This window comes from Nanorana parkeri, unplaced genomic scaffold (assembly GCF_000935625.1).
Source record: "Nanorana parkeri isolate BGI_ZX_2015 unplaced genomic scaffold, ASM93562v1 scaffold572, whole genome shotgun sequence".
NCBI classification, from domain to species: domain Eukaryota; kingdom Metazoa; phylum Chordata; class Amphibia; order Anura; family Dicroglossidae; genus Nanorana; species Nanorana parkeri.
Window position 1 is genome coordinate 325,344 of NW_017306840.1, and position 24,831 is coordinate 350,174.

At 38.7% G+C, this 24,831-nt stretch overlaps 1 protein-coding gene across 9 annotated transcripts in view; it reads right to left on the minus strand.

Moving 5' to 3' along the window:
- EYA1 (EYA transcriptional coactivator and phosphatase 1) overlaps positions 1 to 24,831 on the minus strand; it is a 104,209-nt gene that overhangs the window by 51,308 nt on the left and 28,070 nt on the right. For 5 of the 9 annotated variants that reach the window (XM_018562327.1, XM_018562323.1, XM_018562321.1 and 2 more), the window contains 4 exons: positions 19,619 to 19,701; positions 18,933 to 19,116; positions 8,686 to 8,825; positions 8,247 to 8,330 (listed from right to left, as the gene is read on the minus strand). In XM_018562327.1, the coding sequence (XP_018417829.1) occupies positions 8,247 to 8,330; positions 8,686 to 8,825; positions 18,933 to 19,116; positions 19,619 to 19,701 (491 nt within the window). Of the gene's footprint in view, positions 1 to 8,246; positions 8,331 to 8,685; positions 8,826 to 12,530; positions 12,534 to 18,932; positions 19,117 to 19,618; positions 19,702 to 24,831 lie in introns of all 9 variants that reach the window. The other 4 variants (XM_018562326.1, XM_018562328.1, XM_018562325.1 and 1 more) reach the window with 1 other exon arrangement.

Genomic DNA, 24,831 nt, shown 5'->3' on the forward strand with positions numbered 1-24,831 from the left:
ATATATATTTATATATATATATGTGTATATATATATATATATATATTCTTCTATAGCCGCAAGGGATTTACATTTACTTTGTGTGTGCCAAATGTCTTTACCTCAATTATTACCTTTTAAAAGTAGCAGTGACACCATCACTGTGCTGCACAGCAGAGCTTTAGGAGGGGCCCAGCAGGCCCATCCACTACTGGCTGCCTTTGAAAACCTAGAGGAGGGGGCAGATACAAGACCAGCCACCCTGCACAAGGAGAGAGAGCAGTAGTGACTGGTCTTTGTTACAGGACGTTTCTGCACAAAGGCAAGGTTTCACGCTGGATTACTGCACAAAACTGCAAGAAATACACAAAGCACACCAAAATTCAAGTAAGAATACACATGCCTCTTGTATGTAGACACTATTTGCTGATCCTGGAGTTCAGCTTTAAGCCACATAATGTATTTCAGCCTTTCTGTAATTAAAAGGAATGCAGATTGTGTTGTTAATAAAATATATTGCCACAATATTCAGAGCCTTGTATTCAAATTACAAAAAGTCTTCAAGGGATAAACCAAGGAAAAGAGCAATGTGATCCCTATATATATGTGGAGCCTCAATGTTTATCCACCTGTCTTGAGCTATCACTATTGTGAATGGGGTGTCAGCATATTTCTACCTTCCAAGACCCGGCCAACTGCAGCTGGCTGCATGCATCAGTATGAGAGGTGGAAAAGTTGTGAAAGCTCAGATTTCATACAATAGAAATCATAAACACAACACAGCATAAAAGTCTTCATTGGTAGAAGAAAACACTATAAAGCATAACATTAGCTGATTTGTTTCTTAACAATATTTATAGAAATGGTAATCAGTGTTTATCATAATGAAAGTGGATGGATAAAAACAAATGCCAACAGCCAAAAACATAAAATGTGTTAATGATAAAATAATAGCAATACAAGTTTTAAGCTTTAAACATAGCAAGAAACTGAAGCAAAAGGTTGACTATAAATCTAAAATACAGTAGCTTCAAATAGTGTTCATAAATAATATTGCAACAGCTGAGGGCTAAATATATTCAAAATGATATGAGGTGTATTTAGAAAATATAATTGTGCACAGCAAGCCTATTGTGTATAAGAAAAAGAGTGCTACAAGAGCCCTATAGCTGCCTATTTACCTTCTAAGGGCCATATGAAAAGGAAAAATAGGCTAGCTGCCCTCCAACATGTACTGAAAATGGGGCTATGCCTGGTACAGCTTATCTGTATTATCTCAAAATGATAGGAAACAACCAATCTTGAAGTGGTCTCAAAAGAAAAATTCAGTAAGTTGGGTTAGTATTTTTTTTATTTGTATTTCTTTCCTTTGTTAATTATTGTCAGCGTCACAGTGCTCCTATGACCTGAAGGATGCTTATGCAGTGGCACTGGAACAGGAATGACAACCTCTACAGGGTCTATGCTTCTTGGGCAAGCCAATTCAGATCCTTATTGAGCAACGCATACCTATTTCCCCCTAACTGCACTAGTAAAAGGAGAATTATGCATATGTTTATCAAGTAAAATAGGTTTCCATGGTCATAAGGATGTTTCACTGTGTGCTGCATTTGTTGAGCGTTCCTAACATGCTGTTGAACATGATTTCACATTTTGCACCAAGCAAAAAGTATGTTAAAGTATATGTAAAGACAGTCACTAAAATCTAATGCAAGCTTGAACATGCTAATGTACTTTCAAAAGTAATTTTCAATATTTGTAAATACTGCCATGAAAGTCTTTGTTCAGGCACTTCCTGTTATAGAGTGATAACTTGTCACTCTGCCACACAGACTGCCAATGGAGACTAGAAGTGCCTATCTCAACAGATATTAAGCAGACATGGTCCCCTGTTGTCACCATCAGGAAACCAGCCCTGATAAATGCTATGCAGCAGTAGCGGGAGTGCATGCATGTACACCACAAGGATATCAGAAGCACCAATAAAAGGGTGGAAAAAGGTTAAAAAAAAATTACACTTTAGAAGATATACTGTTCTTCAGCCACCTAAATGCTATTCAGTTAGGGTTTACATGCCCATTACATATCTTCACAGAAGAATGCCTATTACAACCCACAAGCCCACTCTACCCTTTTATTTGGATATTTTTGGTCCTACACTAAATTTCTGGGGTCCCAGGCTGCTGAGGATTAAATTGGTTCTTGTTGGGTTCTAACAGGAGCTAAATCTTTAGAAATCTTAAGCCATGTCAGAAATAGCAGGTGTGATGCTCGAAAATTGAACACTTATTGGTCCTTAAATTCTTAAATACATCTACTCTACATTCTGGAAATTGGGTGAGTTGCAAACAATACAAAACAGCCTCGGCAATGCCTACTGTGCAATTTGACCTGGCCATGGCAACTACAAACGTAGCTAAAGTATAAAAATTGATATCTTCCATCTAGTGCCGCTGCACAGCAGTAGCAATTACCTCTAATGTGAAGATTGCAGAAGCATTAGGTAAAATAAGTACTGTCTAATGAGATAAGAAGAGAATCACCTTCCATCTCCGCCCTCCTTTCAGTAAAAGCACACATTATTATAGCTAGGCTAATTGACCTTTTGTCCTGTTCATTCCACGGCCCCAGGCAATTGTTCACAAAGAAAGAATATAGAGTCGTGTCCTGTCTGACTGAAGTCTTTATTTAAGCCACCCTGTCTTTAATTATGTAAACTCTTAAATGTGTCAGCCCTACCTATTAAAACAGACTATTTTAGATTCAAATCTGCCCATTTTCTATTTTTTTATATTGTCTTGTTTTTTTCTGAACCAACAGCACAATTACCAGAACACACAAAACCACTAGACATGTGCGATTCGTTTCGTAAAAATTCATTTTTGGGACGAATTTTCGTTATTCGGATGTATCCGAATTTCCGGATAACAAAAATTATGAATGAAAACGAATCCGAATTTACGAAAATGAAATTTCGGACGAAATTCCTTAGCGGTAGTCTGTATGCATTTTCGTTTGTGGACGAATTTTCAATGCAGCAAAGTGACATTAACATTATTTTATGTCCCTTTTTTGCAACAAAACGAAAATGAAAAGCAGACGAAAATTCATACAGACTATTGCTAACAAATTTTGTCCGAATCGTCCGAATTGCATAGTCATTGACTTAGACAGCATTATATTTAAAGCCTTAGATCAATAATCTCCTTGATCACTCATGCCAGATTCCCTTTAAGCAACTCTTATGAAACAAAGAAACACAGTACAAATTACTTTCTAGTATTGTGGCAAAAGTATAGGGTATGTTGCTTTCAAGCCGTAAATTGGGTCACCTTCATGGAAGATCAGGTGCTGAATGCCAACAGGGGCTCGTGCTATGCCCCAAAGACTGCACAAATCCAAAATAAAACACCGGCTGCACTTGGAAAAATAATTCAGATGCTTATAACTTTATGCATCTTCAACAGAGAATCCCCATCTGGGACTACCTCCTCCTCTACTGACGTGTTTCACTCACAAGACTGGGTTCCAGCTTTATGGCTGAAACGAGTCAGATTGGGATTCTCTTTTCATATTGTAAAGATGAATAAAGTTTTTTTTTAAGCATGTAAGTTTTTATTGAGGTTAAGATGAATAAAGTTACCAGCAAATTATTTTTCTTCAGAGTGCAGCTGTTTTTTTCCTTTGAATTGTTCTTCTTGTTATTGTTCATCATGGGGTTTAGGTACTAATATCATCCCACAGCTGAGAAAAAAAAATACTAATATCATATTTCTAAATAAATTGGTTTACTAGGTTAAGTTTTAGCTCTAGAAAGGGAAAAAAAACACCACCAGAGGAACCAGAAGAAATTGATAATACTACATATAATACTGTACTGTATATACAGAAAGGTATTTAGCAGGGGTAAGGATGACTTATGATGTATATAGATGTGTATGAGATGCCTTATGTACCCATCACAAAAGAAGCGTTGCAAGCATTCATGCGCCACATGCAACCTTAGGAAAACAATCTGCCTTGTTTTGGACACATCGTATATCCTATTCTGGCCCGGGCACTTTTGTGGATTTTGTGAATAAGCTGTAACTTAAAGAAGCCTACACTGAAGACTGTAAATTTAGACCAAAGGTGTATTTTTGGTAGTTCAATTGTACTCCTAAAATTCTAGAGTAGTTATCCATTTATGACTCATAAAACAAATGGCTCATTATGGTATCATCTGCAAAGTGGCAAGTAGTAGTAGTGATTAAGCAAAATGATGGCATAGTGCTGCAGCTGTGTAGAATTACATGTTGCTGTGTAGCTTACACTATACAGAGCCATTTGTTCCATTTGTTACCCATCAATTATTATTCTTTGCAATTAATCACAGACTATTCTAATAACAAAGTAAAAGTTCTAAAAATCATACATGCCTATGAAGAAAATCTCATGCACAAAAATAAAGTTATGATCTGCTTCCTACTTTGAATGCCAAGACGTTACCATTGCAAAAAAATGCACTGCACACAGATAGCAAGTTCTGAAAACACAAAAGGGCTTATCTGTATACATTTTTGTATATACACCAATTAATTGAGATCCCAGCCGATATAGCAACATGCCATGTGTAGTGTTAAGGAAAAAAAAAATGTAGAGTGGTCCAGAATCAATATAGTGAAAACTAAAGCTGAAAAGTCAAAGATATATGGAAACAACTAGATGATATTATTTTGTGCATGATGATACCAAACCTATGCTGAAGAAATGCATACATAGAGATACAATCCCTACAAAGTTTTGCTCTGTAAGCACAAAGGTACCTGGTAAAAAACAACAACAACATATCTATAAGTAAGTTGTGTGCTCCATGCAAGCTATAAACTGAAAAAGGTTTAATCATTAAACCTTAAAAGCAAATAAAAAAATGCTCTCACACATACTGTATATGATATTAAACTTTTGTTTTTTTGACTTTTTAGGAAGAGAAAGACCACACTTTCAGTATTTTACAGTTCTTATTTAAATTGCTTTCCTTGAATGTCTTCCAATTGTTCCCCAAACCGCTCCCCTCTTGTTGCAGGTGTCTCCTTCAGCTCGCCGGGAGCTGAGGAGACACCCATGCATGCTTACTTCTGGGCTGTGATCATGGCTAACTGTGTGTGTCCATAGACACACACAGCCTGCAGAAAGCCAAGCCCCTGCTCCCTCCACCACTCAGTCTGACAGACGGAAGAAGAAACCTATGGCCGCTCTGCCGTCAGTACCCTCCCCCACAACCAGGAAGTTCAGGGAACGGCAATATCTTCCCCAACCAAGGGGTCTATTCACGAAGCAGCCGAAGGATCTGGCCGTAGCTTCAGCCGATCCTTTGGCTAGCTTCGGCCCCAGGGCCCCTTCGGTTCAGTATAACTGAAGGGCTGCTGTACGGGCTATTCACTATAGCCCGTACAGCTCCCGAACTTGGCCGAGCGGCTCAGTCGAGCTGAAGGCATATGCCTTGGCTGAACCGCGCTGAAAGCCGAAGCTGGCCGACAGCCTGCTTCTGACAGCTGGGCGGAGCCAGCCATGATCTTACGGCTGGCTCCGGCCACTTGCAGAGAGATCAGCGCCCCTGGTTACCAGCTAACCAGGGACACTGATCTCCAGACAGCCTAACTCTCCCGGGTGCTCCGGGAGTCTCCTGCTCCCGGCTGCCAAGGAGAGAAACACTGCTTTTTCTTTTTTTTTATTCTGACACGGACCCGTGTCAGAATAGAAAAAAAAAAATTTCACCATAGGAATGCAATAGCCAATAGCAAACTAGCTATTGTACCCGCCCTCTGCTGCAGTTCTACATCAGGTCCCCACTAGTGATTGACAGCAGCAGAGGGCGGGTACAATAGCTAGTTTGCTATTGGCTATTGCAAATTGAAATAGCCAATAGGAATCTAGCAATGCATTCCTATGGCCAAATCTTTTTTTTTTTACGGCAGCAGAACCGCCGGCCAATAGAAAACTGTTGGGCGGAGCTAGCTGTCACTGCTAGCTCCGCACAATCGTTTTCTATTTTTATTTTTCTACTTTTTTAACTATTTTTCTGTTCTGCTCGGTCCCACAGAGGGACCCATTAGAACAGCCGAGCCGAATGCACTGCTGTTCGGCATCTATAAGAATAGACCGAACAGCAGCGAGTAGCCTGCCGGAGGTTCGGCTTAGCCGATCCAGCTTAGTGGATAGACCCCCAAGTGTCTGGAGGTAAGTATTTGGGGTCAGGGTGATATGAAAAGGTGCTGGGTGTTTTTTTACCTTAATGCAGAGAATGCATTAAGACTTAGCACTACTTTAAGTGCCTCTTAATTTATAAAGATTTAGGTTATTAACTCACAACTGTAACAACCTAATCATGTCCAGTAAAAGACTTTTCAATGTAAAAGACTTTAGATTTTAAGTACTAAAGAACACACATATAGTTCATCAAAGCATTCATTACTCCCAAGCAAGGATAAAGGTGGGAAACTTCAAAGTCTTTAAAAAAAAAACCAGACAGTCAATGAAAAATGCATTTTGTGTCCACATAACTAAACTAATGTGCACAAACCTGCTATTGATATTTTTTTCTGCATCCTTATGATTGGTTAATATTTTTAATAATATCCATAAAGCCTCCACCAAGCTTGCATACTCAGTAGTGATTGTTTTTCAGGTCCTATACCAGCCACGCAGTAGGTGATGAAATATTTTACAATTGTCACCAGAACTGGAACACTGGGGAAAACCTCCACTGTCTAAAAGGGGATTTCCCCTTGCTTTGAAGAGATTTCCTCTCACTTTATGTTATGTCTGTGGGACCATTTCTACTGGAGGGAGTGGCACTTGGCAGCGCATGTAAAGGTGAGCATATGATCTCTTCTTTTAGGTAACAACAATTTTATTATTAATTTTATTCTTACAACTTTAAACTACCTTTAGCCTAGTTACTCCAAAAATTAGTCACCGAAACTATAGGGTCAATAATAACCTTACAAAGACAGGAATTACCATGTTGGGCTAATACTTTAGCTCTGATTTGTACCAGTCTTGGCTATGAATTGTGCCAACTCATTGGACAAAGAAACTGCAGTATCTAGAGTATCATATTGTTAGGATCCTCATGTATATATGGAAACTGCCAGCCTAATGGAATCTGAAGTAGAGGGCAGCACAACATAACATGTCACAACAAAGGACATAGGACATGCCAGTCAAGGTGAACACAGTATACTTATTGAACATAAAAGGCTGAGTACTTATGCATGAAATGTCAAGACTTCTCCAAGCTGATGTACATGCACTTTGGCATTTTATGTTAGACATGCTTAAACGAGTCTAATTGCAGTAGGCAAATTGATATATTTACACACATCAACATGAACAAACCATTATCTTTCTCTGCAATGTTCTATTATGAGCCCTTATGCAAACACCATGTCAGTAAAATGCACACTAGTGGACTAACTGGTAAAGGCAAAGGACAGCTCCAACATGGACTAAATTGTGTGTAGTCATAAAAAGTTATACAAAGTCTTATGCAGGACAGGTTTTGGATACATTGGGGCCTTGCGCATGAGTTATACTGATGAACTCTTGACTGGAATACTGCAGGCCCCTAGAATTCTCTGATTCCATGCATCTTTCTACCTTTAATTTTCCAAAAAGTAAAAAAGACATCTTGCTAGAGTTCACTGAGAAGTTAAGGAGTGGAGTATTTGAAACACTATGGAGTGGATCATGTTGGAGTATATGATACGGCTGCTGTAGAGGTGTAGCTTTTGAGGGCAGGGGGCAAGCTTCAGGGAGCCCTTAAGAATGGGCCACAATTGTCCACTTAACACCCCCAAATGCTGACCCTGGTTGTATGAAAAGTAAGTATTGCATGTTTTAAAGCACTTCATTGTTTTTATATACAACCTGGGGATTAGCAAAAATAAAAAGTGAATAATCTTAAAGAAAATGTGTACTGGGAGACTACATACAGCCTTCTTAAAATTATTGTTACCTGTTGCCTTGCTGATCCAAACATTTCAAAACTTTCAGAGGCACTAAACTGAAATAGGCATGCAGAAAAGCATTTTTGACTTCCAGGAAACTAGCATTATTAGAAAGTTCTCAGCAATGACAGATGTCCCCCTTACCCCCAATTTCTACTGTAGGTTTTCTTTAATACTATATGCATAAACCCTAAAAGAAAAATAGCAAATCCCACAATGCACAGCACATTTTCCAGTAGTTTTTATCTGTTAGAAATCAATTTTGCTAGTACTCACCCTTCCATATCTGTTTGCATAAGATCCTGTCAATAACGAATGAAAAACGATGATGGTTTCATCCAAGTCCCAAATAAAGACTCTCTGCCAATTTAAAATGACACATAAAAATATTAAGAATAACAAAACAAATGATAAAATATGTATATTTATTATACACAATTTTTTTTTTATTTACAGAATTTACTTTCTGTTTAAGGTAACAATGTGTACATTTAACTTTAGGAACCAGATTGAATAATATATAATTGCATGAGATAGGATCCTGCAGTATAGTACAATTTCAATAAATTTTTCAGTTAATGCAAAGAACGCAAACAGCTTTTATAAAATACTAAGAATTGAATCTCTCCATAGAAAGTCTAATGTGAATGGCATTCTGTTAACTCTTTTGGGAAAATACTTATTTGTATTGGAATCGGGTTACTGCATGACATACCTCAAGGTCAGAGTCTGGAGGTGGGGAGGGGTTATTGTTTCTTCTTCCTCTTCCCCGTGATTTTCCATCTGACCCACGCCGCAATCGATCAGATTCTGAATCTTTAATAGGCGTTGATGGACTATGGATTGTGCTGTATTCTGTTAAGAAAAATAGAATAAATACATTGACCAAGATTTGTAATTTCCCCTGCTCTACAAATTTTTGCTAAAAATCTAAATTTCTTTCCTTAAAACCTAATCTATGAAAGATATTGAATTCACTTGCTTTTTCCTAAATTATGAGTAAAGATAATGGGTAAAATGATTCAAGAATTCAAGTTTAAATGCATCTAAATATGCCAAAATGTGTCCAGGCCACAGGAAACTTTGCAATTTATGACTCTAGATACATTATGTGCATATCTGAATACACAAATATTTAGATGAATTTAAAATTTTAGATTTCCTAGAAAGTAAAATGTTCACTAAATGTGTTAGATCTGGAGATGAATTCATCTGTGTCTGTCCATGATGGTAGATTTTAATGATTACTATTAAATTCAGGTTTCAAGCTTTTTTTAACTACTAAAAAGCAAAAAACATTTTTATTACACTATCCCAGGATTAGAAAAGAAAACCTGGCGGCATATTGTGTCTTAGATAGTTTTCATTTGAATTGCAACCCATTATGACATTTTATTTTACTTTCTTTCAAATATTATAAATAGTATAGTTATGTAGTTTCTATTTCCACATATAAGTAACAGAAAATACTTTAACACATTCAAATCAGACAGACTCCCAGTTCAGAGGAACTAAAATATCTAGAATGGTATAAACAACCTTGTCCAATAAATAGTATGAATTCTAAAGTGATTTTTGCTACTCTGGGTTACTGCCCCCATTATTATTATTATACAGTATTTATATAGTGCCAACAGTTTGCGCAGCGCTTAGCCCTTAATATATACAATATTTATAGCACCTTGCTCTATTAATAAAAGCAGACAATGTCTCAAAACTGCCGTTAAAGTGAACCTGTCGCCAGGCTATGACAATAAAGTATTTATATATTTTTAACGAGTACCAACTGAACCTTAAGGTCCCATTCACACCAATTGCGCAATAAATTGCGCAATAAAATATGCCTGGTGTTTTAAATAGTCCCTGAGCTTCTTTTGTGGCACTTATCAGCCTGTTTTGCTCCATAGACTTCAATAGAAATGCGCCGATCAAGGCCTTTTTATCGCATTTTTGCAGCTGAGACTGCTTTTCATTGGAGAACTGTAAAAGGAGCTCAAAATGTGCCTAAAGTGCTATTGCTTATGAACAGAAAACGCCTGTGAAACGAGCTGCAACCCACATAAAAAACGTGCAGAAATGCGCATTTAGGCATTAAAAAAAGCACGTAAAGCGAGCTGAAGCGCTGTCGAACTGGTGTGAATGGGGTCTAAAACAAGCCCTCAATTACCTTTTTAGCTGAAAACACTGGGGATCAATTTATTCTCAAAATTTACAGCAGAAGCAATGGAGTTCTTTAAGTCTTCTTTCAGGCAGTACAGCTCACCTTGACCCCCGACCTCATTCCAACCAGAGCTCCTGGAAGGCTGCTGAGCCGCTTCTGGAAGAGGAAGGCAGGGTGAGTTGAGCTGCTGAGAGTACAACTTGAAAAATGTCAGTTTTACTGCTGTAAACATAGAGGACAGTGCCTGAAGCTACAGAGGTCCGTAAGGATTTAACTTGTGTACTGTTTATTAGGAATTTGTAATTATTTGAATGCTTATAGTCTGACCAGAGGTCTGTCCATTCATAGGTTGGCCATCATGTAAGACAGTTCGGTCTGTGTATGGGTGGCCCTTGATATCTGTGGCTGCAACATCTTTAGATAAAAAATTGCTTGGAAATAGATGCAGACATGAGACCACATTGATCCAATTAGAGGACTTTATCATGAAGCTGTTGCAACAGTAAGTATTGGTTGATCCAAGCAGCTCAAACACAGAATGCTTTACTTCTTTTGTCTCAAAATGTGAGACAGTTTACAACTTATTTAAATAGTGCTTTTTTTGCAATGCAAACCACTGCTTGACCATCATCTCCCTTTTCCTTTCTGTAGTGAATAATAATAAGAACAATTTTGCTGTTGGCTAGTAATTTCGATGGTATGCCTTTCCAGACTGCTTGAATAATCTATATGATTCCCAAATGATATGCATTTTTGTCACTGTTAATATTATAGAAATTTGTGCTGAGAATTGAAAATGCCAGGCTTCCTGTTTTCATCAGTTGATTGCTCCTGAATATTCATGAAATGTGTAGTAAGTTCTTTCCCCTCACTGCAAAGTTCAGATGATCAGATTACATGAGAGCAGCCAAAACCTTTCAGTAACACAAAGGTTGCCGGGTGACAGCAGAATTGATAGACAAGGAAAAAAGACACAAGAAGCGAAATAATCTCCCAAATATACTTACAGTATATATATTATTATCACAAATTAGAAAAAAAAGACTATAGGTGATATATCAAATGCTATTATAATACTTGGCGAGATGGTTTTCTAAGAGTTATAGGAGAGTTCTGGGGCCCATTCACACTTGTGCATTGCGGTTTCACAACACACATTAACATACAAGCATATGTACATTTAGGTGCAGTGGCATTCATTCTTATACACTTTTATAGTAACCAAAAATGAGGCTGCACTAAAGTGCACCATAAAACACAGATGTGCAAAGCTGCATTGTCAAAAATAGCGGAGGTGCATTTTTTTTGCATTGAGGCGCGCTAAGAGCTCTTTCAAAATAAACGGGTTGCCAAAACCCAATGTGCCTCAACACACACATTGGAAGAAATGTATAAAAACTGGAGCAAACAGAATCTGGAGCAGTTGACCACGGCAACCAATCAGCATGCTCAGGTAAGATTTGAAAATGAGAGAGTGATGCTGATTGACTGCAGTGCAAATCTGCTCCAGATTTTGTCTGCTCCAGTTTTGATAAATTCCCCTCACTCACATTCAGAATTTTCCGAATCATGTATATAAAATCCATAAGCTTAATAACCAATAAAATATAGGGCAAATAGACCTTTAATTGAATGAGACCACATACAGTTGGAAAGTACCACATGTGGAAGATTGCAGAATCTGGATGTAGCACTTTTTTGGGTCCCATTATTTAGGTAGCTTTTGAAAATATGGAGTTTTATAGCAGAATTTAAGATGCAACCACCATTTTAATGTGTACGTCCAGCCAAACTATTTTATTTTAGTTTTGGATAATGTGGGGAAGGATTAGAACCACCATTGGGTTTCACTGCTTAATGGTACTCCCTCCATTAGAGGGATTTCCCCTCACTAACTGTCCTGCTAATAATGGCTTCACCCAAGGGATGTGGGCACACAGACAGAAATAAAAAAAAATGTTTTTCTAATAAAGTAAGGGAAATCCCTGTTAGCTTTTCATTGCTGTCAATGTCCCTGTTGCACATTTTCCCTTTCTATTTGTTAAAACCGTTGTCATCATAACAGTAAGCGAAGGGGAATGTTTCTAACGAAGCCCCAGATATCAGTAGAAACATGTCAGGGGTTTTAATCCTTCCTCACTCAATTCAAAACAAAAAAGTTTAGGTTTGACATAAAAGTACACCTGTCTCAAACCTGGTCCGTTCATTTGCAAGAATCCAATCTCCAAATAAGTAGATACAGCTATATAGTCAGCTGAAATTATATACAGATCTTGACTTTTTCTTCTTTGACTTTTCAAAGTTCAACTTTGTCCCAACTTTTGAGCCACATTAATGGTCTTTTATTGTAATGGGCAATCTTATCAGCAAGTAAAGAAACTCAACACATAGCAAAGCACCTGCTCTATGTACAGTATGTTCATGACACCCCAATGCATTGTACAGAAGAGCCCAACACACAAAACATGGCAGTGCACCACAAATCATATATCATGTGATGGGGTGTGCTGCATTAAAAAAAAAAAAAAAAAAAAGTCATGCACGTGATTCATCTGTTGTGGTACATAGGGAACCCATACATAATGAAAAGGCTTACTTAACGCAACTCGTGTTAATGTGTGCCATAAGATAGGTTCATGTGTGTACATTAATGCACTGCAATGTAACGCTTAACTGTGAGCGGGCCCTCAGAAGATATGATAGAGCCCCCTATATCTTTGTACACTTTTGCTACAGTTAAGCCCTTGGCTGGAAGTACTGAAGCTATTAGATAAGTATGACATTCAGGCATATAGCATTTTCAGAAGGAGAGGTCAACAATTGAAGCTTCCATATACTCTCAGTACAGTCAGTACAGGTTTCCTTTAAACTGCGATTATTCTGGAACAGATTATACACTTCTGATTAGAGTAAGAATATACAGTACAAATGTGTCATTCACATCTCACAGTTATTCTCCAGGAAATCCACCTGTGTCTCAAATGTTACAAAAAAAAATAAGCTCTGGGTGAGGATTTCACTGCACACATACAAAGCAGCCTCTTCAGCAGAACATACGTTTTACTTTAAGCTCTTGCAAAACAGAATGAAAAAAGCATCATCCCACAAAGGTCTTGTTTCGCAGACAACCTCCTGACTACTTATTATGGAATGCATTTCTTTCACAGCCAACTGCACCACAGACATTCAAAGCGCCCACTCTTGCTACAGAACTGCTATTGCCTTGTACAGCAAAGTAGAAGTTCTAATCACAGGTTGAGATAAAATTATTTTAACGAAGGTAAAATGGATACACAGAAAACATTTTTACATAACAAGTGCTTCTCAAAAATAACCCATTTCTTGTAGAAACAGTTTTCAAACCACTGAATCCAACTTAAGGTTAAGGGTGGTATTCCATTGGTGTGTTTTTAGTTCAGTTTTACCCCATAAATGGCTCTGTTAACTTCCAAATCTGTCAAAATTAGATAGACATCTAATCATTATGGGAACCTTTACTCTTCTACTGCATAAATTGAATCTGTCTTTTGATAATGCATGGCAAAAGGTTCACTGTAACATAGACCACCACAGACTCTCATACTTAGCTTCCCTTCACTCCCCTAATGTTCTTTTCCGCCCCCAGGAGTGGAAGCAAAGCCACATGTAAACTACAAGACCACAAGTCTGTGAAGGTTCTCATTCATCCAGGTCATGGTGTATCTGCAACAAATAAGTCAAGGCAACTGGACTTGCTGTATTTTTCTTGAACATTTTTTTCTGAATTGAGAAAGCTGGTCAGATGTCCAGTAAAACATCTTCAAGAAAAAGACAGCAAGTCCAGTTGCCTTGACTTATTTTTTACAGATATACAAGACCACAATGTATAGCTTACACAGGGCTATAGACTACGCTGTGATAGAACTCATTGATGTAGCCTGTCACATAGGTGAGTCACAGTCTCCACCATACCTGGAAGTATTGGCTATTTCCTTCACTCCCAATACCAAACAGAGGGTAAAGGAAAAGTAAGTATAGACTGAGGAGAGAAGGGGTTTAAATCAAACCTGTTGCTTATCACTGAATAGGCAAAGCACTATTTTGCACAATAAACCTCAAAAACTCCTTTTCAGGTGCAAAGATACAAAAATATATGTATATAAAAATTCACTAAATTCTATTCAATACAAAAATAGGATTAAAAAGAAAAATGTCCCATTGAAGTCATAGGTAAAAGCAGGGGTTGTTTTAAAGCAGGGGTGCCCATAAGGTCGATCGCAATCTACCAGTTGATCGCATAGCAATCAGTGGTAGATCGCGATGGCCTCTCCTCCCGCCCGTGGTGCTTCTCTGGATCCCCGCTGCTCTCCCCATCTGTATGCAGCGGGGATCCGAGAAGAAGTGAAAGAACCGCTGCAGCCCACGGCGGATGACGGATCTGCTGTCACAGAACTAAGGCAGAGCGTTGAGGAGAGAGAGAGAGAGATGCTCGGCCAGGTTCTGACAGCCGGCGACTCTCTCCCCCTCACCACTCGGGCTTAGTTCTGTGACAGCGGCTCCGTCCTCCGCCATGGGCTGCAGCGCTTCTTTCACTTCTCCTCGGGTTCCGCTGCTGCCTCTGTCCGGGAGAGCAGCGTGGATCCAGAGGATAAGTTGCAGCCCCCCTCTATGTGTGGTCGAGCGGCAGAGTATCGGTACATATCAGTGATACGTACCAATCCTCTGTGCAGGACAAACACTGGAGCGATCAGGTGATCACTCCAGTGTTTGTAAATAACTAGGGACACATAGTACTATGTGTCTCTAGTTATGAATGAACAGGAGGTGATTTAAATCACCTCCTGTTCATTCATGAGTTTCTCAATGGGGAGAAGCACTCACTACAGAGGCTCCTCCCCATTCAGAAACTGGATGATAGTAAAATATTTTCTGAATGAATGGGAAGCCTCTTTGCTACAGATTCATTTAGAGCAAAGGCTGCAGAAAAAGTGATTGAGGACTCTTAATTTCTTTTTCTATTTTAAAAGGGAAATATCAGGGGGCTGTTTAGACCCCTAATATTTCCCCATGGAGGCAGGGCACTGGGTGACATCACACGCCTGTTGGGGGGGACGTTTTTCTTTTCTTGCCTCAGGCGCAAAAGGAGCTGGCTAACGCTATGCTCCAGCGGTGCTCGTGCGGCTGCCGGCTGAATGTGGCAGACGCTGCAGATGGAAAGGGGCGGGACACCTCTCCCCATGTGCAACGTCGGCCACATGAGCACCGCGGGGGGACAGGACGCCGGGGCCTCTAGGACGCACAGGAAAGTAAGCCGGCCTACTCCCTGCGTTCAGGGGCAGGAGGGGGTGTGGGATTGTATTAAAGTCAATGGCACCGCAGCCATGCCCCCAACCCACAGTGCGATTGCCCGCACCCGGAACGCAGTCATATTAGTGCCTGCATTCCAGTCCAGTGCGATCTGCAAAAATAGTGCTTGCAGCATTTTTCCGAATTGCACTGGACTGGAATGCAGGCACTAATGTGCCTGGGTTCTGGGTGCAGGCGATCGCACTGTGGGCGAGTGGCCTGCCTGCGGTGCCTGGCTGCTGTGTCATTGACTTCAATGCACCACCACGCCCCCTCCCGCCCCCGAATGCAGGTGTTTTTTCGTTGGTAGATCTCATTGAGCTCGTCATTTGAAAAGTAGATCTCCAGACGAAAAATTGTGGACGCCCCTGTTTTAAAGTATACCTGTCATGACAGAAGTATGAAGGTCTCCGTCTGAAAATTCCTGTCTCTGTCTGGCTTTAAGATTTCTGAGTTACATACCCAGGACATGTATTCTGTAAATGAGTGTCAGCAAAATGTCAGACTTACTTATCTCTATACTTGTTCCAGGTCAGTGAAACCATTGAACCAAAGAATCTGTATGACAGTTAGGTAACAGACTTACGTTCAAAAAAGGAAAAGGAGAGGTAATTTATGGCAGTCTATATAATTCTTCCATGACAGGTGTACTTTAAATAGATTATAGGGAAAAATGCATGCATTCCTTTTGTTTCCTTGTTGCACTTTATGTCTCCATTAGATTATAAAGGTAGACTGGGTTTTATATTAAATTGAAATTGGTAAGAGGCTTTGCATGCATGGCATATAAAATTACTGAATGCACTGTGAAAATTATTATATTTTGTCCCAAAATGTTATCACTTTAGTAAGTGGAGATGTTTGGCGTAAACCACTAGAGGATAAAACTAACTTTTTTTAATTAAAAGATTAACCACTTTTTTTAACCACTAATCCTAATGAGTCATGTTTCTTGCACTAATATACAGTACATATATTTCGGTGCCATTTTGACAATTAGCTGCAGCAAATAGAAAATACCTGCCATAGACATATGATAATTTGTATTAGTAGTGGGAGCTCTCAAATATTTATCTTCACCTTCACAAGCAGCATCTACTGGAAGAATGCTTATAGCATACAAAGATACTGCTGCTCTCGCTGCTGTGCTTGGAATCAAACACAGGATAATATACTTACAACCAACTCATAAGAAACAGCTAAGCTATCTTTCAAGGCATCCTGCTATAAGGAATACTGTAGCAGCCTTGCAAGTGGAAGCCAGTGTGATGTCGGGAAGTTAAAACCAGGCCCAAGTCAGCTGTTCCTCATGACTTCAAGTTGGGTGTTAACCTCTTTTTACAAGCTCTGTTTCCTGAAAAAATCCAATCTGGTCACCAAAACCCACTGCGCCTGTGTCTTAATAGCAGATCTGCAGCTGTGCTCTCATTTACAAGTGGACTGAACATGCTCTCCTGCTGTGTACCAACACATATTATTTATACTCCTACAATCCAACAGTTGTATCTCACAGGAACTTTTCCACTCAACCTTGAAACCTGAGGCACAACTGTCTTGTGTGAGACTGGAATTCCAATAAGTATCTTTCTACTGGCAGTACTGAGTGAAATGCACTATGCAAGTTTTTATGGATGGTAACCAATAACCAGACAGTAGATTGTATGCATTACTACAAATCTGCACAAGAAAAAAAACTTAAAGCTAAAAAATGCCAGAGGCGCAAGACTACAACATAAAACCTATAGCTCACTCAAAGCACAACAGATGTTAACATTTATATTTAATGTTTCAAAATCACTTACAGTGTCACTTCTGATTGCTTGATAGGAAATTGCACTTTACACAATACTATATATGCATGATGGCATTGAAAAAAAATTATTCAACAATTAACCAATATACTATTCAATTGATATACTCCCCAATCAATATGGCTTGCCTGACTTTATTTTGTTACCCCCCCCCCCCCCCACTTAGACAACCCAAAGCTAGTCAGCTAAGCGTTCCCCTTTTCTACTTCATTGTTATAAACATGTTGATGTGAACACACACATTTGTGGAACGATCATCTAACCACTATCTAATTACTATAGATGACTTAAAACTGAAGCTGAAAGACACAATTTCACCTGAGCTGACATCTGCCATATTATACACTGTTGGTAATCATGTTCATAGATGCTTGTGCAAGTCTTAAAAAAAGTGTTAGAGGTGCAGGTATGAAGTGCAGACACCTCCCTTTACTCAACATACCTGCAAGCTGCCTCCATACCCCCCCCCCCCCCCAAAATCACAGAATAAGGCCATCCAGACGGACAAAGCTTTAATGTTTCTGGGTAGTGTTGAAGCTTGCTACTAAGCCTTGGGCTCCAAATATTCCCATTAGCCTATCACTTTGATGGGTAGCTTCACTGGCCAACAGGATTGTTGAAAGGACAGGCAAGGTTAGGCACTATCAAGAAATGCATCAAAGCGTTGCCTCTCAGAATGACCCAGGATTCTACCATGTCAGGAATATTGGGAGACACCTGCAGGTATTTATAGAATTTCCGCTCAGATTTACTTTAAGCTAGAAATGGAAGAGAGCTGACCATTCAGAAATTAATGATCAGACCCATGCATGATTCTCCCTTTATTCAACATACACATTCAATATTCAGTGCATATTTGGCAATGCCCCCCTTTACTACCCATGATTAATCTTTTCTGATTACCAGAAGCCTCACTACACACATATCATTCGTACAAATGTTTACAATATAAGGTGCTCCTGTCTTGTGCATTGTTACATTTGAGGATGGTGAACTAATCTGACCAAACTAAGACCTTCCCCGGCCAACAGGGAACCATTTGCCATATTTGATGGAAAACCTAATCTTAATGTCTCCACAAAACTGCACAGCTGCCATGCTGGTCACCAAGTAGCAGAATGATTTACTTTGGCTCATCTGCCCCTCCTGCCTTTGAGCTGATGCCCAATATTAGAGCATCCTTTTCCCTCTTAAAGAGTAAATTACCCTACTGCCCTATGCAAAGGCCTACAACTAATATTATGATAAGTATAGCCCTACCTAGTATTGATTCCATTTAAATGTATGGCAAAGAAGTCTATAAACCAACTACTTTGATGGCATGAAAATGCATGAAGTACTTAACACAATAATGCATTGCATGTAGATAGTAAAAGCAGTAACAAAAACTGAAAAACTAAACGGATACATCTCTGAAAATGTAAATCAAATATACCCTGTTAACCTTCTCAACAACTCTTCCAAGCAATTGGAAATGGTGTAAATATATCATGAGAATAACTGTGTTAGAAAGAAACAAGAGTTAAGAATTGGCCATCACCTATGCCTGTGAACACTTATAAATGATATGTGCATATTGTCAGACACATTGACAGACAGCAGAGGGCCATTAATTAACACAGCTAAAAATGTCTACAGCACACAGATAAATACCAGGACAATTACCTGAGGGATCGGTTACTGCTTGACTGGTGACACCAGATGGTGGCTCTTGCAGCTGGTATGTGGCCGTAGTGGAAGGAATAGTAGGGCTTGTGTTGCTGCTTGACATATAATGTGATGGATACGGGGAGCTGTTATAATACTGCGCATACTGACCCTGGCCAAAGTTGGGATAAGACGGATATTCCTGGAACACATACGGGGGAAAAAAAAAAAGAAACAGCAACAAAAGCAGTTTTTGTTAAACATGTTGCTACTTCAGAGTGAACATTCCAAAATATAACTACGAGCATATGTTGACATAACTTCCCACATGGAATACATTGGCTGGCTTGTTGGTGCATATAAATAGATAACTGTCCTAGACTTGAAGCCTTAAATGTGCCACAAATGTATCTATTAAACATGATCTGATATGCAGATGCAATACAAATGTATGTGGCTAGGCCAAACACATGGTACCTCTCGGTCGCATTACAGAAAACATTTACTGCAAGCACATCTGTCAGCGACGGAATTAAGACCGGATTTATAACTCAGCATGTAGAAACTCTCTGAGGTTGCAAGAACAACGTCACGACCCAAGAATCATTAACTTAAAAATCACATATAAAAGAAAAAATGAGAAAGACAGAAAAAAGGGCTTCTTGTGCAAAACTGAAATATCCCTCTTTTCCCCCAAAATTTACCTGCTGGGAGCTATTAAATCCAGTTGAATTTGTGAGTGAATTGCTTCCTGCATAGATTACTGATGCTGTGGTGAAACTGCTCCCTGAAATGAAAGGAGAAAATGCTTCAAATTACTGAAATGTGTGTACACACAGACCTCCCAGACTGAAACATCAATAGGCTCCATGTGTCTCGTAGAAACAACAGCGTGGCTTCTGACATGTACAAGGAAGGCACAAACTCTGATGACTGAGTCCATGTGGAAATGGCACCCGCTTAGGCTGATGCCTCTTGATGGATGTTTGACTGGGCTTAATCTCTCATTAAGACCTTCTCAATGAGCTACAGTAGTCAGCTGGTTACATAGTTGGTTAAAGTGTATGTAAACCCAACAATGAACTGCTCTTATTTGCTCCCTTTGGTCTGCTAAATATATCACGAAAAGTGTTTTGTTATATCTATTTACTGAGTGCAAAATACCTGTTGATTTTGCCAGAAATCTTGATAGGTAAAAAAAACTTTCTGTGCTCTTTGTCTGTGCACAAGGATGGATTATGGAGTTGAGGAGGGGAGGAGATGAGTAGAAGTCCGTGTTCTTCGCAATCATCAGAAATTAAGTAGGCAGGGCTGAGACCACGTGCTTAGGAATTCAGAACTGCATTGTCAGGTCAAAGAGGAAGCAAGGAGCACACTATATTTCTGGCACACCAACAGTTATTTTTCTCTACTTGCAACATGTTTAAAGGGATAAAACATGTATGTATTGTAGAGCTGTACTAATCATGTTTTTGTTAAAATTTGCCTTGACATACACTTTAAACTCACCTTTGCACCAATATATAAAACAAAATCTGGGATGCATTGCATTCTGGTACATTTCATTAAATACTCTAGTAGTAACTGTCAATACATGTTATTACTCCGTATTTGATTTTAAAAAAATACTTTCAGATTTTTCCTATATGGGTGGGCTTGAAAAACTGTAAAACCTCTTGGAATTGTTTCCCTTTTGTGGTTGCCTTCAGCTATGGTGCTGTACAACTAGCAGCTACAATTAGTATAGAATTATTTCAACATCCACTTTGTTCTTTACGTATAGAGGAATTATGGTTGTTCATATCACCCATGAAAACTAGCATGATATGTATAGGAAAAAGAGAAAAACACTGCTAAAGGAAGAAGGAGGAAAAAAGTAATTAAATACAGTGAAGAAAATGAAAGGTACAAGAAGCATGTCACCAGCGCAGCTTTTCTCTCATCTTGAGATGTATACTACTTGCTACAACTAATTACAAATACAACTAAGTTGTATACTAATGAGAACACAACACTTCAGAGCCACAACAGACTCCTCCATCAGTGAATATTCCCTGATGGAGTCCGATGTGGCTCCGAAAAGTTGCATTCTTTTTATGTGATTAATAAATAAAAACGAGCGAATAGGTGTGATGGTGACATATTGTGATAACCACGCCATCCGCTGTAGCCACTTCGGGACCCTTGTAGGTCCTAGCTGTAGCACAGACTGGGCAATGTTTCACAAAGTTATTAAATAAACATTAAGGCATCTACAAACATTAGATGAGCATTGTGACATTTGACAACAATCTTGATTTCTATACAGAAGATAGCTCATATAGTGGTTAATTTACTAAAGGCAAATAGACTGTGTGTGTGTGTAGTGAATGTGGTAAAAATTTAATTTTATACCTAATCATGTGCAAGAAAAAAACCCCAGTATTTTGCTTGCACATGATTGGATAATAGAAGTCAGCAAAGCTTCACGTCATTTACTAAGCTAAGGGCAAATTCTCTTGCAAAGTGACCAGCCTATTTGTCTTTAATAAATCAACCCCATACTCTCAGGCAAGCAATCTCACCAGAAATAGTTTTCAATATTTGAAGCTGGTTCCAGTTTCTCACAGGATTAGGCTGGTACCGTGGGTGTTTGAATGCTTCCCTTCTTCTTCCTCTATAGATGCATTAATATGCACAACCGGTGATATCAGTGTGCATGATAACATTATGAATGTGTAGTGGCTGGATCATGCCCACATGAGTAACCATCCACCCAAAGTGTTATATGCAGGAGTGTAGCAAAAAACACACTTCAAAACCAGTGATGAGCACTTGAGAAAGTGCATAGATCAACATATAGGTTTTTTTCCAGGAGGTAAGGAATATTTTACAAAATTTCATGCATTGAAACACATCACAGTCCATTTTACATTCAGTACAATTCATTCCTGTCAAATGCGCATGTGGTGGAAACTCCATCAAAAATGCTATTTTTTTGTTAAACGAATATATGAGAACTGAGCCTTGTAATATAATGGTACAAAACTTTCCACATGGTTTAAGTACAGTTTAAAATGTGGGAAAACTTACCTAAAGTGCAGACTGTACCTTTATGATTGCACTTAGAGCCACTTTATATAATACAGCTCAAAGAGCAATGGCTCTAACTGAACAGTCACATTTCAGAGTACTGTAGCTGGATTAGAAGATTACTTTTCATGGGCAGCTGTCAAATGCTGCATGGAGTCCTCTTAACACAACTTCATCAAATAAGTCAATTTAACTCCTTTATATTTGACATGCTTGTCTTAGAGTGTGTGGTGCAACACACTAGGAGTATGCTTTGGCTGGACGAATAATTCACGGTCTTGGAGAGCTCAGTCTGAACTATCTCTATGATTTTGGTTTCAAATATTTGATCACTATAGAGAAATAGAGGAGCTTATATCCAATCTGAAATATGTGGAGATCATCTCTGTGAGTTAAGCTGTAATACATTTGCAATGTGGTATTTCTTTTAAGAGATAAAAGATATTGAACGCTAAATACGTGGTAAGGGTTATGGTTGTAGACAATGTTTAAAAAAATTTAGGTTTTGAGATTTATTTTCACATTGAAGACTCCCACATTCACATTTGTGAACCTTGTTTTTTGTTTATGTTTTGTTTCACATGTCACATGCACCTATATGAGGACATCACACTCTCTATTGGAATATTTGATTTAATATAATTAACTTTAACAGGGTAAATTCCCTTTTTAATTGGGTGTACTGCATTTTTTTCTCTTCTCGTTTATGGTATGTTCGGATGTGCTTTCTAATGTTGTATAGGTGTATTTAATAATAATGTTAATAAAAAGTTGATATATATATATTTAAAAAAACACACTAGGAGTACATTGAGTCATTTTGAATAACTTGATTTAGCTGTGAGATTACTAATTTTACCATAGGTGTACATTTTTATTTCACTTTTTTGCGTCTGTGTTTTCCTCCTTTGAAAAAAGTCAAATAATGAGGGTCCATTTTTTTGGCACAGGATTGAGTCCAAGATAGATGAAAGGAGCTGATGTAACCTTCAGAAGCTATTTAAAGCCCATTGCACCCTCAAAATCCACCAAAAAACATTAATTTCACCTTCCCCATTGACTCCAATGTATTTCTGTAAAATTGCGAAATTTCACAAAAATCCCCTGATATTCACAGAAATCTCAAGGAAATGAGAGCTCTCATTTACAATCCTACCTAGTGCACACACTGTGATGTCACTTACTTTACTTATTTCAGAAAACAATGAATAAAGCTACTGGCTGAGTTGCTGTTGATAACAAAATGCATCTCATAAAGTGCTTCCCATTTTCTACTGATTTATTAAACAGCCTGTAAATAGGATAAAAAAATAAAAAAATAAAAACAGAGCAATAAATTGAATTATACTAACATTGTGCCTGTGTTGGAGGATAGGAAGTGGGTTATACCTCTGATAACACTCCCATCATACTTGCCACTGTATCTGGCTGCTAACGAATCACAGCTTTGGCCTTCACATTAAGCTGCTACTATAATGAGTTATTGAGCAAGGAATTGCTGCTTTACATACCACTTTACTCCCAAAGTGTGTTGGAATAGACCAAGAAGGGAGCATTTAAAGTTCTCTTTCTATCTCACCTTAGGAACAACCTGAGCGCTACATTAGTCAAACATTTTCCTTGCCTGTATACTACACACAGCCAATGCCCTGTAAAACAGCAAAGCAGAAGAGAAAGGGCGCAGTGACCTAAGTGCAGTAAAACCAAGGAACCTTTAATAAACATATAATTACACACTTACAAGGAAGAGTCTCAGCTTATTATGAGCTTGAATGGAACACAGAGGTAGACAGTTCCCTGCGGCCAGCAGTGGAGCTGTGGAATCCTGGAAGTCTGTCCTGGATATTGGCTTGTATAATGGGGATTCCACAGAGACTGAATTAGCTCTTTCCAGGTGAATCTTGCCGCACAGAGGTTGCTAGGTAATTTAGTTTTGAAGGGACCTTCTTCTTTTGTCATGCCTCTGTATGCTAGTAGTACATCCCCATATACAGACATGGACAACTGCCAGCTGTTTGCTGGTTTTACTGCACTAAGGCATTGTACCTTTTCTCTCAAGCTTTGCTGTTTTACTTAAACTATGGATCATCTCTGTCCTTCTGTAAAGAGTTGCTGCAGGACCAATAAATTGTTGAGACCATAGCTAGCATGTCCACCAGAATATCCAGTAGTGCAATTCAGACAGTTTATTATTTGTTATTATTTTTTACTAGCCAAGGCCCCGTAGAGTGTGACTGGAGAAGGTAGTTGTGTTTGGGGTAGGTCAACATGGGTCGAAGGTTGAGAGCGTTGTCCCAGTCATTTCTAGGTTCTTGAGACAAATGTCTCACCTCTTGAAACACCTGGGCCGTTATAGTGAGTAAAAACCGTTGTGTTTATTTTTCACAGAGTATTGACTTAGACTAAGTACAGGATTTCTAGGGAAACATTTGGCCTCTGCAAGGATTTGTTCCCATGGTACCTTGTGAAATGTGACCTCGGTTTTCTTGCACATTTTACTTAACAGCTGTAATGGAAAGGCTAAAAGAAAGCTTTGAGGATGCTTCTAGTAGAAAAATGTATACACTTTTTTGACAATGTAACACTCTCATTATTATCATTATTTTTCATTTATACTACAGTATATTGATTAAAGATTCAGTTTTTAAACAGAATCTTTTACACTAAATAATATTACCATTTAGCATGCATGCTTCCACACTGATCTGTATGTAGGAACAAATGCAAAGTATGAGCTAATCTCAAACTGACCTGTCACAAACCTTGGCAACTCAACTGAGTCTATGGTTTTACCCTTTCGCTGCTGTAGCCATTTAAAAAAAAATATTTTTGTATACATGTTAAA